Source organism: Parasteatoda tepidariorum, chromosome 10 (genome assembly GCF_043381705.1).
Source record: "Parasteatoda tepidariorum isolate YZ-2023 chromosome 10, CAS_Ptep_4.0, whole genome shotgun sequence".
NCBI lineage: Eukaryota > Metazoa > Arthropoda > Arachnida > Araneae > Theridiidae > Parasteatoda > Parasteatoda tepidariorum.
The window spans coordinates 38,898,693-38,914,549 of record NC_092213.1 but is presented as its reverse complement, the minus strand read 5'-3'; the positions used below and the strand labels follow the sequence as shown (position 1 = coordinate 38,914,549).

The following is a 15,857-nucleotide window of genomic DNA, read 5'->3' as shown; positions in this document are numbered from 1 at the left end:
CAAAAGGAATTATGTATTCTTCTACAATTAACGTCGCAGGTTGCGAAGTTTAACTTCTTCCGCGCGGAGGGACTCCAAGCACTATTTTTTTTTCTATTTTAAAGACTAAATTTTCAGAAAAAGTGGAATATTTATAAAAAAAGAAACTTATAGAGAATAGGAGTTTTTGATAAAAAGGCTGAAATTCGAGAAACAGAAGCGGAAAACCGCTAAAACGCGGAAAAATCTCATCCCTATGAAATGTAATTTTAAATTGGTTTCGTATTGGTAGGAAAAAAAATAAAAATGTTAATTTTTTTTCCTCGGAAATTCGAAAAAGACAAACTCGTCTTTGGAGGGACAGATTTTTTTCTTTTTCAGTAACAGTAAAAAAATTTTAGATGGTGACAAATTTTCCGCAAACGGAGTTCGCGAGTTCCTGTTTATTATACGAGTCTGTCTAACACTTATCGGAGTCGGAAAGAAAGAAAAAGTAATTGCAGAATCGAACAAAACAAAAATAAATAACAGTAGAAAGCTGACTGTAGTGCAACATTTGCTAATGAATTAAGTAAAGGTGAGAAAAGTAAATTTGCTGATGCTCAAAAATGGCACTTCACGTTATAAGTCATCAGAATATGAAAAATTTGTTTGATTCGAGCAATAAGGAATTATTTAGAGCTTAAATATCGCATCGAAATTACTTGAATTAATTGTGAAGTAAGTGCTTTAATTAAATTAATCCGTGCACCTTTACAAATATGTTAGAAATTGTTCACACGGATATTTGTGAACATAAAAAATATACTTTCAATCTGTAAGTCATGATGTTTCATTACTTTCATCGATAATTATTCCCGTTATTGTGCAGTTATATTTTTGAAAACAAAAGCTGATAAACTTGATGCATTTATAGAGACTAAAAATCTTTTGTAAAATAAAAAAACCTTAAAATAAGAGAATTGTGGGGAATTTGTTAATCATAACTGAAATTTTCTTAAAAGAAAATGGTACTGAGCTTAGATTAACGGTCCCATATAGCCCAGAATTTGCAGGGCTTGCTGAACGCACAAATCGAATTCTTGCTGAAATGGTGCGTTGACGTTTACTTGAATCAAATTTAGCTCTAAATTTATGGGCAGAGACGATATATGCCGTAGAAAGAGATGCCCGACTAAAATACTTTACCGTTATTTATTAAACTTTCATTTATTTATTAAAACTCTTTACCGAGTTACGGTACAAAATTATTCCATAAATTTTGGCGCCTCCATGCAGCAAAATGTTTGAAAAATCGACCCAGTCATACATTTTCTAATAATCACACAAAAAAATTCTTGTGGGTTATTTAGCAGATAATTTAGTATTTATTTTCCCAACCAGGAGTCTGTTTAGAAGAAATTTGGGTCGGTTAACGGACCCTTCACAAAATATCTTTTCATAAAAACGGACCCTTCACAAAATGATTTTTCTTTTAATCGGACCCTTCACAAATTTGTTTATCTTCATTATTGTTTTGTTAATTGAATAAACCCTTCCCAGGGCATTAAACAAATNAGTGCCGAGCATAATCTTGTATCTATTTACAATTTAAAAACTCATTGAAAAAGTTTCTTTGCAATAAACGGACCCTATTTGCACAAATTCTTAAAAGCGGACGGACCTTTACGCAAGCGGTTGAAAGAATGTGAATAATTTTTATCACAATTTCACGAAAAACGGACCTTTCACAAAATGTCTGGACAGACCCCTGCCAACGATAATAGACTAATAAGTTCTAGAAGTGTAAAATTCTTAGAGGAGACCTCTCAAAACAATTGAGAAGGCCAATTATAAAATCAAAATCTGCTGAGAGAGAAAAATAAATCTCTTAAAGTGAAAGTAGAATTTCTGCAGCTGCACCCTCGACGAATGCTAATGACGACGGAACTTAAAACATATAAGTCGCAAGGAATCTCCAGACGATTTATTAACCAAAACAGAGACAGCAGGAGAAAAATACATTCTCTTGAATCGCGTATTAATACGAAATAATTACAGATAGAAAAGATTTAATTGCTGTAACACTGATATATGCATAGAAAACGCTCTTATAAAGTTCTCAAGCTCCTTGGTATAATGCTATGTTAAAAACTGTTTTGAAAAACATACTTTTTGTGTGTCAATCGGCCACTTTCAGAAGAATGTATAGCAGGGGTCTGTCCAGACATTTAGTGAAAGGTCCGTTTTTGTAAAATTGTGAAAAAATTACTCGTAAATTGTGAATATAAAATAAAAGTTAAGTCACATTCTTTCAACCAGGGTCCGCTTTTGGGAATTTGTCCAAATAGGGTCCGTTATTGCAAAAAAAACTTATTCAAGAAGTTTTTAAATTTTAAAGGCATACAAGATTATGCTCAACACTGTAAAATTATAATTAAGAAAATTAAATTTTAAAAAATAACAACAATTGCTGCCCCTAAATTAGCGATGCGACATATAAATATTTGATATTTAGCCTATACTGCTGCGTTTTTAAGTTAAAATATTTTGTGAAGGGTCCGTTTTTATGAAAAGATATTTTGTGAAGGGTCCGTTAACGGACCCAAATTTCTTCTAAACAGACACCTGTATAGGTAGTAGATTTGTGATTATTTATAAATATAATCGACATGGTACTTTTTTAAAAAAAACAAAAAAAAACAAAAAAACAAAACAAAGCTAAACTAGTATCGAAAGGGTTTAATAGAAAAACAGAGATAAATTATCAAGAAATCTTTACACATGTTGCTTGAATGGCATCAGTTAGAACTATGGCATGTCTGCTAAATTAGAATTAAAAATGTATGAGTTCGATTTTAACAAAAGGTGAATCAAATAACTGGATTTTTATGGAATGTCTTCACATTGAATTAATCATCAATTCTTGAGTTAATCGTAAATGAAAACTCAGGTAACAGCACAGCTAAGAAGCAGCTAGAATTCTAAATTATCTTAAAGAAGGAGATAAAGTTCTTTTTTTTTTTTAAGAAATCCCAATGGTTTAAAGCTGACAGGTAGGTGCTGAAATAACAAATGAAATTATATTTTGATTAATTTTTGAGCATAACAATCAAATGTAGATCCCTGTTTATATTATATTAAGAATGAAAAAGGGTTAACACTTTTTAATGATCTATGTTGATAAAAAATTTTTTATGTCAGATGATATCCATAAAATTGACATAACAACGAAGTGAATATGTGGAATTAGTTAAATATTGCCTAGGAATTTATTTTCAAATGAATTATGGAGTTAAGCCAACAAACTAACACTAAGAAAATTTTAGATCGCTTCGGTGTGACTGATACTGAAACTACATCTTGTCCTATGGATGTTAATATCAGATTACAATAAGTCGAAAAATGTTGAGAATATGAATACCCAAAAACATGGGGGCCGATATACTAACAAAGGCTTTAACATTTTATAAGCATTATGAAGACTTAAAAATTGTTAGGTATTGAAGATATTAAATTGGTGTTTGGGTAAAAGCATTACAAATGTTTTTACACCTACACCATCAATTGAAGATTAAGAATTGTCAGCATGTAGATTGAGTCTCACACTGCGCGTGTCCGGAGGACGATGCATATGTAAAACTTGTTTGATTGCTAATTGCTTTTTGCCCTGTTAAATATTAACGTTATGTATATTTATTAAATAAAACTTATGTTTTGCTAAATTATATGATTTGCTCAGCATTTTGTTAGTAAGCATAAAAATAAAATATTAAAGGAATAAAATAGCCACACTTACCAGAGTTAAATTTTTTTTAACTTCCGTGTTCAGCTTGAACTGGATTTTAGCACCAGCTGTAAACTTTGATGTATCTATCAGCTCTGAGTTACCCATAATTTGAGTATCTACGTCCTCGATAAAATTTTGAATCAGCCTGAAAAGTTAGAGGTTTACAATCATTTCACAAAGGTTATAACAATTGTTTGCGTCCAATAGGGTGCGCATAAAAAATAGCAATGAATGTTCAAAGAAATTGCGAAGGAATTGCACTCAACATGTAACTGTGGTGAAATACAATGAGCATTTGATTGAAATTAACGTTGAGATCCAAGCAGAATGGTAATATTTGGCCAATCAAAAGACATCTTTTCGCTCATCAAATATAGCCAAAACTGAAGTCATTAATTCAGGAATTTTTTTCAAAATTCTTTTACCTGCCAATAATTTGAATGACTCTAGCGTAAATATCTCAACTCATACTTAGCAGAAAAGCACGAGCTCGAAAAAAAAAATATCCGACATAACTGGAAAGCTTATGAAAAACAATCATTGCTGACAATATTTACTTTTAACACGCTCATGAAAGATGATCATGGCTCACATTGTCTTTTAACACGCTCATCAAAGATGATCATATCTCACATTGTCTTTTAACACGCTCATGAAAGATGATCATGGCTCATATTCTCGTTTTTAACAAGCTCGTGAAAGATTATCATGGCTCACATTCTTGATTTTTAACACCCTCATGAAAGATGATCATGGCTCTCATTATTGACTTTTAACGCACCCATAAATGATAATCAGAGCTCATATTCTTAAATTTTAACTATTTTACATAAATTCCTTACACTAGGAAAAATGCGAGTTTTTCAGAGACTTATTATTGCCTGCAACTGAGAAATTAATATAACATTTCTGAAGCTTTATAAACTTAAACAATTAATAGCTTGTCCCATGGCAAATAAGGCGCTCGTATATCAACTTTTTCTTATTCGTACTATATTACATTTATTAGATTTATATCCAATTGAAAATGTTAAAAAAAAAGAGAAAGAAAATTTTTTTTTTGTCTCATGTTTGAGGGAAAAAAGTGCAAAAAGTTTTGCAGGCATAGACTTATACCATGAGCTTCAAAACATAAAATCTATACTTATTTGAATTTTTCATCAAAAAGTGAATTTATCTAGATAACTAGAGATTTTTCCAAAAAAGTTTTTCCTCAACAAAAATATTCGATTGCATGAAGTTTCCCTTTAATAGTTCGCTATTATTATGCCCATATATTTGGTTTGCACCATTTTTATTATTTATGAACCACGTATAATCTTTTACTTTGCTGCCTTTTGCGCCAAACTAAAAAAACAACCTAAACCATTTAGTACTTACTTGATAACATAGTATTGTTTTCCCAGTGTTCTTCCACCGCCAATGCTGTCTCCCATTCTAGTTTCGAAGTTTTTCAGCTCCTTTTGGTGTTCGGCAAGTTTCTGAGATACATCTGTCCTCACTTGGGGCAAGAACTGCTTTATATGTGCTCTCAGAGTTTTCTGTAGCATTTGAATGAGATAAGGAATGCCCATTTTATGTTTTAGATGCCTAAAATAAAGGAAAAATTAAAACACAAACGCTTAATAAAACAGCTTCCATTTTAATACACCTTTCTAAACAAAACATTAAGAACAATTAAACTCAAAATTAGTATGACACGTTTCTTTAGTTACATAAAAAAAAAACATACAATCAAAATTTTGCACATTTTTTTAAAATTTTTTTTTCGCAGTAAACATAATCTTTGCACACAATCATAAAATTCGTTTATTTAATTATAATTCCATGCAAAATACAATTTTTAATAATTATTTTTCGATTACTTTATTTAAAAAAGTCAAACATTTTATTATTTGCGAATCACAGAAACATTTACGTTATTTTAAAGAAGGTAATTTTATGAGGAAAAATACAAAACTTAAACAAAATCGGTCGAATAGTTCCTCAGAAATCGAATTTTAAATATCTATGTTTCCTTTTTTCTCTTGCACACTGTACATGTATAAATACTCTGCACTATTCATTTTCTTGCGGCCTGTACATAAATATCGTATCTTCGCAAATCTGATATTGGTGTACATCATTCAGGACAATTTACATCATTTGTCCCAGACAATGCTTCCAAAAGCATCAACAATTCGACTATAAACATATCATTATGCTCACAATCGTTTGCAGGGTACGCAGTGTTTTTCTTTTAAATGCATCCATCTTAGCACGATTTTATCTGCACTTTAGATGCTCTCATGTGAATTGGTTTAGTTAGTTAGATGCGCGACGTGCGGTGCACTCTTACCATAATTTATAACTCCCATGAGCAGCTTTGTTATCACTGTTTTATTTTTGACGCTATTAAGCGTGTCTTCTTTTCACTAGGCTAAAAAGTTCATTTCGTTAGCAAAACTGAACTTGTTCAAAAACACTACTTACTTGTAAGCGGGATGGTTTTGGAAAAATTCTTTCTCCTTTTTAAGTATATACTCGAAGTCCTTTCCTTCTTCGATTTCCTTTTGATTTCTATTTACTACGCCGACATATCCTGCGAAATGGAATAAATAAACTTAAACTTTAAAAAAAAATCTACGGAGTAACTTAGTTTTTAAATAAGTATTAAAAAAAATTTTTTTTTTCGCAAATCATTTCTAGGGGTCTTTACTGATATTTTGTGAAATATTAAATATTTGTGAAAAATCTACTTAATTTCTTTGTTACTTTAAATATTTTGTAAAAGATCCGTTTTTACTAAAAAATAATTTTTGAAAGGTCCGTTAATGGACCCAAATTTCTTAAAATAAAACACCTGTTACATTAAATATTAGTTAGTTATTATAATGTTCCCACTTGCGTTTTTTAAACAAATAAAAATTAAATTAATTATTTTGCAATTACAAAACTGCAAACTTTCACGCAGTTTGCGTAAAATTTTATTTTTATACTTCGCATAAATTATACTTGGTAGTAAAATTTATGCATTCTATTTCATTCTTGACTTCAAAAATTAATTTAAATTAATCTTGACTACCACGACATCTAAATAACTCTTACCGATCGCAGTGCTGAAGAAAAATATCGCCAGTGATTGGCGGATGACGAGTTTGAGTCCCCTAGCCGTCATACTAACCGTGGGAGTTTTTCGTGGTTTTCCTTTCCATGTAACGCAAACGTGGGTTAGTCACATCAAAATGTCCTACACGAAGGCAAATTTCGCCCAATACTTGATCTAGGAGTTTCCTTGTCTTCTGTATTGGGTTCAAAATTACAAGGCTACGGAATTGAATGTTGGATAAACCCTTTACAAAATAGAACTCAATTTTCACTTAACTATCATTTAAAAGAATCATCTTCAGTAAGTTTAATAGTTGGCAGGTAAGTAATTAGGATATAAATTTAAATTTTAAACAAGCGAAATTACTTTCATTACCATATACTCGCACTTTATAAATTTTAAATCACCCACCTTTCTGTAAATAAATTTTTCTATTTTCCAAAACATCTTTAAAATCTCCACCATCATCGAGTCTATCAAGTTTAGTTATAACTCCAATGGTTCTTTCTCCTAAAAATAAAATGAAGACATTTGTTTTAAACACTGAAAAAAGAAGAAAAAAAAACAGTAAGAAAAAGCTTATGTATAATTAAATTAATCTTTTAAAATGCGTATTAATTTTTTTTTTCTTTTCCAAAGTTCATTAGTAAATTTAAATTTTGTAGAATAGACTTGTAAAAAGGGATTCCTTCTCCGAGAAACAATCACGGATACTTCTGTTGGAAGCAGTTCTCAAAATGAAATATAGATGACAGCACAAGTCATCATTATTTCATTTTGAGAACTACTTCAAACAGACAAAGAGAATTTTCAGAGTTGAGTTCAGATTTAATTGACTCCGGAACTACGTAACTGATTTTAATGAAATGCGGTTAGAACCAAGGACTGTAAGTTTCTTCTATAGTGGAAAAAACCCACCCCGGAAAAATAGGTTTTCAACACAAGTAGAAGAATCTCTTTTTCAAAATGAAATAATAAACTTTAAAATTTTTTTTTAAACAATTCATAACTGCAATATAGTTTAAAATATAGTATTAATTTTCAAGCTAGTATTTATTATATAATTTTTAGTCCCGCAGTGGACTGATCGTTAAGACACGGTTCCCAGCAGATCACCGAAGTCAAGCATCATTGGCTGCGGTCAGTGTGCGGGTGGGTTACCACTTGGATCAGTCTGCGTAGGGACCGAGGGTGTGCGGTATTGGTCCTCGTTAAACTGTTCAAACGTAAAGTGCTCGACTTCACGTGCAGGTCGTCGGGCTACCGAAGCGGGGGTGCCATCCCTCTGCGGAGGATCAAAATTGTGATGGCATGTGTTCGGATCATCCTCAGGGATGTTTCCCACACCGTCGCCAATAGCCCATTGCGCAGCTCCAGTGCGACGTAAATGAACAAAACAAACAAAGTATAATTTTTAAATAAGTAAAAACTAAAAAAGCAGTAATTGGAAAAAAATAAATTGTGCCAATTTCTTGAGAAATTAAAATAACAGTAATTAATTAAAAAAATTAATAAGAAGAAAGCTGTCATTTTTTAAAAATAAAGTAGGTATGAAAAACTTGTAACCGACTGGTATTATATGAAAATTAATATGTTTAAATTAAGGCTATGCTTATAATACTTATTGCTATAATGACAAAAAATTCTATTGGTCATTTTTAGTTTCTTCCATTTTGTCCAGTTTCTCCTTGCCTTTTCTTGTTTCTTTTAGTGTCCTAGAAGAAATAGGTTTCTTCTAGGTTCTTTCGGTTGACCCTTATTGGACACACTGAACGTTTGTAGTAAATAACATAAAGTGAGTATAAGTATCAAATATCTTTTCATGCATCACTCGTCATTGAACAGTGGGCAAAATGAAAAAACAAACCATCCTGAATAACTTCTGATTTAATAATCTGATCTTCACGTTTCAGGAGTAACTCTAGGTGCGAGAGGGTGACTTCAAATATCCTAATTAGTATAGACGATATTTTAAGTTACGACATTAGACGCAAAAACGTAATTGTTGTTTTATTTATTTATTATTTAATTATTTATTTATTTTTTGAATAACGTATTTCCTGATTAAACTATCTGGGCCATATTTTCAAGATTGCGGCTACCTAATGTAGAAATCTGATTCCGGCAAAAATAAGGTAGGTTTATTCAGAGAATGTACGTTTTTGTTTCTGATTTCGTATTCTTAATGCATGCACTAGTTAATTAGCATATTTGTAGTACCACCTCAAACCATTAAGATTGAGTCCTAAAACGTGAAAATCTCATCATTAGATCAAAAGTTATTTAGGGTGGTCTTTTTTTTATTTTATTTATTTGGGCACTGTACGCCTCTTATTTACTCGTTAATCAACAATCCTTTAAAACGGGATCAATCGTTTAGACTAACCCTATATATTATAGGTGGGCATTACAGAACACCCTATTATTTATGATTAGTAGTTAAAACTGGCTTACTTTTGGGATCCACTTCCCTAGCTATTTCAAGGGAATCACAAGTTAGGAAGTCTTGAGTTGCAGGAATGATGGCAAGAATGAGGGCTTCCTTGGGCTCAATATATTTCAGGACCATCTTGCGTACTTCCTGGATGTTACTAGTGGCATGCCCGTCTTGAACAATCCTGATCAAACCAGGCAAATCCACCACAGTCAACTTCAAAACTGACAAAGAAAAAATTTAACTAGTGTCATTCATACATATAAGTAAAAATATAATAGAAAATTAGATAGTTATGGCACCATATTTTCAAAATTTCAAGTTGATTTTTTATCCGTTTTAAAAGTATTCTTAGAATCTATTCCGTGGCCTCTGCTATGTAATAATTCATTTATTTAACTTTAGTTATATGTAAAATAAAGTAACAAGATTGAGATATTTATATGTAGGGAGTTACATTTATATGCCATGCTCGCTGACCCTCGAAACTGCTAACTCAGGTTCTTTGAAGATCGCTTCGTTTCTCGCATTTAATTTTAATCCTATTTAATACCCTAGATTTTAATACTTTAGCCCATCGTGATCGTATTCCGATGAAACTCAAAAGAAATCGGTAGACTGTAGCTTTCATACGACAAAAAATACAGGGGTTGGACAAAAATATGGAAATACCTTGTGAAATGCATGTTTGAAAAGAAAGATTGATTTTAATGAAATATATAGGTGGCGCTGGCGTTTTTGACTATTTACGCCACCTATACAACTTCGTAAATGTGCTAAACAGTTCAGTTGTTGTCGAAGTGCTGTTATGCGCGGTTGTCATTGCATTATGTCAGAGTTAATAGACTTCGAACGTGTGCAAATTGTTGGAGCACGTATGGTAGGTGCTTCCGTAAGCAAGGTAGCCGAGGTGTTTAGTGTTTCAAGAGGTACTGTATTGAAGATTTATTCCGCATATTTGAACAGCGGAAAAACATCATCTGCTAAATCACAGCGCGGACGAAAGAGTGTCCTGAGTGATCGTGACAGACGATCATTAAGGGCAATTGTGACGAAAAATAAGAAGACCACAGCTGCAAAAGTTACTGCTGAAATGAATGTTGTGTTACCGAACCCTGTGAGTACCAAAATAATTAGAAGGGAGCTTCATAAACAGGGAATTGCTGGCCGTGCTGCAATTGAGGAGCCACTCATCAGTGATGCTAATGCCCGTAACAGGAAAGGTGGTGTTTAAGTCATAAAGCCTGGACTATAGAGCAGTGGAAGCGAGTAATATGGCCTGACGAGTCTTCTTTCACATTGTTTCCCACTTCTGGCCGAGTTTACGTCTGGAGAACGCCATCTCAAGCCTATAATACACACTGCTTGTTGCCAAGAGTGAAACATGGCGGGGGTTCTGTTATGGTTTGAGCAGCCATATCGTGGTTCTCTGCTGGCCCCATGATAACTCTGTCAGGGCACATGACTGCCAAGACTTATGTGAAAATTTTGGCCGATCAAGTTCATCCCATGGTACAAACTTTGTTCCCCGATGGTGATGGTGTCCTCCAAGACGACAAAGCCCCAGTTCACACAGCTCACATTGTCCAGGACTGGTTTTCTGAGCACGAGGATGAGTTGTCCCATCTCCCCTGGCCCCCACAGTCACCAGACCTGAATAATATCGAACCTTTGTGGTCTACATTGGAACGGAAAGTGCGTTCTCGTTATCAACCGCCAACATCGTTATCTGAACTTGCCACCGTTTTGCAGGAAGAATGGTATAATATTCCCTTGGCAAACATACAGGAACTGTATTTATCCATTCCGAGAAGACAGCAAGCTGTTTTGGATGCCAACGGGTTTCCTACACCATATTAAGCAAAGAAACATGTTTTTTTGAAGGTGTTTCCATATTTTTGTCCAACCCCTGAAAGTAATAATAATAATAATTTTTTCATTTTATTTCAAAACTATTAGAGGGCTTAGCCCTCTGCTTGCTATCGTGTTTGAAAGTTAAAAGAATTGATACGCATTCGGGGTTTGGCATAACGAGCCTGTTTACTTTTGAACGGCTGCACCAATTATCATAATTGTTGTTGGTATAGTGAAGCTGTTTTTGTTACAAAATGAGATAAAACTGGAGTACTAGCGTTTCTATTTGAAAAACGGTACAAGATACAGTGTACGACAATCACTATTGAAAAAAGTTTACTGTTCGATAGACAGATAAAACTTGCTCTTTTGTTTCACCCATCAATTAAAATAGATTTTAATGTTTCCAAACCAGCCTTCTTCAATAGTGATTTATTATATTTCGATAGCATTTTTATTTCCGGGAATGTTAGCTTGTAGCCTCAATTGTGTGCATAATTCTTACTTTATTTTCGGGGAGGATTTAAAAAACATGAAAATGAATGCAGTTCCGACGAACTATCCTGTAATTTGTTAATAAAGGACGCCCTTTATAATTTTTAACAAAGGATAGCGAACCCATTGCAATACTTACCACGAGGCGAGTGTATATGCATGCTTATGGGATCGGAGGTGAATCCAGTAGGTCCCGGATGCCTACGAGTTTCTGTTTCTATCTCCTCTCTCACTTTTTTGAAATCAGTAAACCGGATTTCGGGCTTATGAGAAAACACCACATATTCTGAAAAATAACAAAGGAAAAATAAACACTTTTAACACCAAAATTAGTAAAATATTTTCCAAATAGCAAAATGGGTGATTTTTCTACCATTTCAATAACATTCTCAGAGATCATTATCTATATCATCTATAAGTATATTTTATATAATTTATTATGTATTAAATATACTTTTAATAATTATATTAAAAGTATTTTAATATATAAATTATGATAATTATATATACATATACACTATCTGGCCATTAATGACCGGACACCCCTCATTTCGGATACATGANCTGCTTGCGAGTGGTCTTTCCCCCACCACAGGTTCCGTATTTATTCCACCAGGACGAGTCCACCTGCCGTTCAAGGGGTGTCCGGTCATTAATGGCTAGATAATGTATTTTTTTTTAAATTTCCAATGGCAAGGCAAAAAGGTACAAATGGGAAGATGACCCCATATAGAAGCAGGTGGTCCCTGCCCAATTTCTCTCCAGATTTACAAAGTGGACAAAAAGGCGTGGTAGAAAGGCCTATGCGGTATAAGTGAGCAGAAAGACAATCGTGGCCTGTATATAAGCGGAAGGCCGCAACTGCATTATGTCTTGGTTTGTCGGGAATTAAAGAAGAGCTTACATTTCTCCAACTTTTCAAAGCTGTGCTAGTCTGAAGGTCTCGCAATGAGTTGGTTTTATATAAATTATAATAATTATTAATTATATATAATTTATTTATATAATTTTTATTTGCACGTAAAAAAATAAATAACAAGATTGAGATATTTATATCTAGGGCACTACATCTATATACCCTGCTCGCTGACGCTCGTCAACCCTCGAAACTGCTTACCCATTTTTTTGCAGATCTCTTCTACAGTGCAATGATTCATAAAATATAATTCGAGGATGGAAAAACAAAGCGGAATAAAATAAGTATTTCACGTAACGGAATAAATCCGAATGTATTTTTCACAAAATATTTATTTTTGGCGGTATTAATCTTTCAGCTTAATTTTATTTCAATTTACATTATACAAACGGTTTTTTTAATATAAACAAAAATATATACTTTTATTTTCCTTAAAAATATATACTTGAAAATGTAAATAATAAACTAAGAAAATTAAACGAAATGTTACCTTCATGCTGATTAGGTGTCATCTGTACGATGGTGGGTCTTCTGGTAACGGTATCAGTTCCCCGAGGTAAAAACTCCCTAAAACAAAATTAAAATTTTCGATTTGTTGTAAAACTTATCTTTTAATTAAAAAGTCTATGACTAAAAATGCAATAACTACGAAAGATTAATTAGCTCGTGTCTAATATAATATAAATCGGATATAAACAATTTACATACTACTAAAAAGAGAAAATTCCAAAGGATTTGTTTACCATTGCTTAGAAGGTGTTAGTTGCGTAAACAGCCGCTGAAGACTGCGGTTGCTTAAATGTTGTGGTAGTTTGAAAGTTTCTTAACGCATGCTATACATGTTCATTTTGTCCTCGTTCTCCTTACACGGAAAAGGTTACCCGATTCGCCTCAGTCTATTCCTTTGTTGCACGGAAAAGGTTACCCAATTCGTCTCAGTCTATTCCTTTGTTGCACGGAAAAGGTTACCCGAACCAGTCTATTCCTTTATTGCTCGAAAAATGTTACCTGATTCGCCCCAGTCTATTTCTTAGTTGCATGGAAAATGTCCCCCAATTCGTTCCAGTCTACTGCTTTGTTGAACGGAAAAGGTTACCCAATTTGTCCTAATCTATCCCTTTGCTGCACGGAAAAGGGCACCCAATTCGTCTCAGTCTATTTCTTTGTTGCATGGAAAAGGTCACCCAATTCGTTCCAGTCTACTGCTTTGTTGAACGGAAAAGGTTACCCAATTTGTCCTAATCTATTGCTTAGTTGCACGAAAAAGGTCATCCAATTCGTTCTAGTCTATCCCTTTGCTGCACGGAAAAGGTCACCCAATTCGTCTCAGTCTATTTCTTTGTTGCATGGAAAAGGTCACCCAATTCATCCTAGTCTATTGCTTTGCACGAAAAAAGTCACCCAGTTCGTCCCAGTTAATTCCTTTGTTGCACGGAAAAAGTCACCTAATTAGCCCCAGTCTATTCCTTTCTTGTAAGGAAAAAATCACCCAATTCGTTTGTTTATGCCCAGTTTATCCTTTATTAAATACAAGCTAATAAATTGAGTTTTTTCAATAACGCTGTATAAAATATCTACTAACCTTCCAACAAAACTTTCGAGGGTGCTGCTCTTCCCAGAGCTCTGACTTCCGACGACGACAATTTGTGGTAGAGACACATTGAGAGTGTGACCACTGGCCACAAGTTTGTTTTGAAGATCATTCACGACGTCTATCAGATCAACTCCTCCTTTTTGTCTCTTTCCTAAGAGAAGAAATTTAAAATTGTATTTTAATAATAATGCTCAACAGAGTTCTTTTTAATTTCTACGTGTATTTTTTGCGAGATAACTATTCTGTTACTCGATAAATTTATATTTTTAACAATACTATCGACACTTATTACTTTTAAACGTAAATTTTTTTTAAAAAAATATTAATTTCTTGTTAAAAGTATTTTTGTTGTCATAACTTCTTTTCCCTTAAAAATATTAATTAGTAAGCGTTTGGCTTAATAATAAGTAATAGTTTTTAAATAATTAAATAGTATTTATTTAGAACAAATGACAGAGATATGCTATAAAAGAGCTTGGCATTTACATGACCAACTTTAAAGAATATATTTTTAAGTGAAAATCTTAAGAAAAAATGGCAATTTAGATCGACTGAATCCATGATTAGAAGATTAACCCATTAATCGCAGAGGCAAAAAGTGCTCCATAAATGAAAAATACATGTATGAAAAAAAAGTGGTAGTACATGTTTGTTTGTAATAAGGGAATATTTCTTTCCGCTATTAAAGCTTTAATGAGCACTGACTCCAGATCTAAAGATAAATATTTAGATTTAGATCAAAATATTTCTCTTCGTTCTAAAATTCTAATATCTTTGTTCTAAAAAATGAATAATAAAAAAAAACTTGTGATGCCAATTTTTTTTCTCCTTTTTTTTGTAAAAAAGAACCGTCCTTTTAAACGAACGCTTCGCAAAAATGAGTTAAGATTCCATAAAGTCGCATTGCGTCCCAGGGTTAAAATTAGTCGAGAATGGACGGGCTGTGCCACTTAACCCTTTGACGCGGATGAGATACCGGTGTCCCTTATAAATATTATTTTTCTGGCGCTCAAATTACGAGTAAAAATATATTTAGGTATTTTTTAATTACAAAAAACAGTCTAATTACTAAAAAAATCTGCTAGATTGTCGCACTTATATTTGTACAAAAATATAAAATCCAAAAAAAAAAAAGCAGTTCGAAAAATTTCCTTTTCATGAAATTTTGTACCTTTTGCTTATTTTGACCTAAATTAATACAAAATAATAAAGAAAAAGTATGAAATATATGTTTAAAAAAAGTTTTGAGTCTGAGGTTTAAAGTTAGTCCAGAAAAATCGTTTTTGTGCTCTTCAAGATTTAGAATTAGTCGTGAAATGGAGCACGGTGCCATTTAAAAGTTAACATGAGTAAATAATTATTACCTTTAACTTTAACTTCTTCGCCATCGGTAATGGAAACTTCTGTGTCAGAATCTGCAGAGGAAACAAATTAAATACGATTAAAAAAGAAGCAATAATAGAATTGAAAGGACTTCGAAAGAATTGCCAGTTGCAATTTGAAAATTAAAAGGATCACTGTACTTTACGTACGCACGTCAAAACTCTGATGAAGTAACTATCTGAATTCGGTGCTTAAAAAAACAACTTAAAATTCTGTGTTCTTTCGATTTAATATCGAAACGAGCGTACTTGCACAATTTATAGGGTGAGTTAAATCTAAATTCTAATGGATGAGAAAGCTTACACTAAGATCAGATGCATTTACTTTGTTTAAAAATTATTTTCT

The 15,857-nt window shown here is 32.8% G+C and overlaps 1 protein-coding gene across 7 annotated transcripts in view; it reads right to left on the bottom strand.

The window, feature by feature from the left end:
- Positions 1 to 15,857, bottom strand: part of LOC107440144 (dynamin-1) — a 54,934-nt gene that overhangs the window by 15,001 nt on the left and 24,076 nt on the right. For all 7 annotated transcript variants that reach the window (XM_043043350.2, XM_043043353.2, XM_043043357.2 and 4 more), the window contains 9 exons: positions 15,494 to 15,544; positions 14,118 to 14,280; positions 13,026 to 13,102; positions 11,759 to 11,905; positions 9,291 to 9,494; positions 7,248 to 7,346; positions 6,221 to 6,329; positions 5,129 to 5,338; positions 3,758 to 3,893 (listed from right to left, as the gene is read on the bottom strand). In XM_043043350.2, the coding sequence (XP_042899284.1) occupies positions 3,758 to 3,893; positions 5,129 to 5,338; positions 6,221 to 6,329; positions 7,248 to 7,346; positions 9,291 to 9,494; positions 11,759 to 11,905; positions 13,026 to 13,102; positions 14,118 to 14,280; positions 15,494 to 15,544 (1,196 nt within the window). The remainder of the gene's footprint in view (positions 1 to 3,757; positions 3,894 to 5,128; positions 5,339 to 6,220; positions 6,330 to 7,247; positions 7,347 to 9,290; positions 9,495 to 11,758; positions 11,906 to 13,025; positions 13,103 to 14,117; positions 14,281 to 15,493; positions 15,545 to 15,857) is intronic.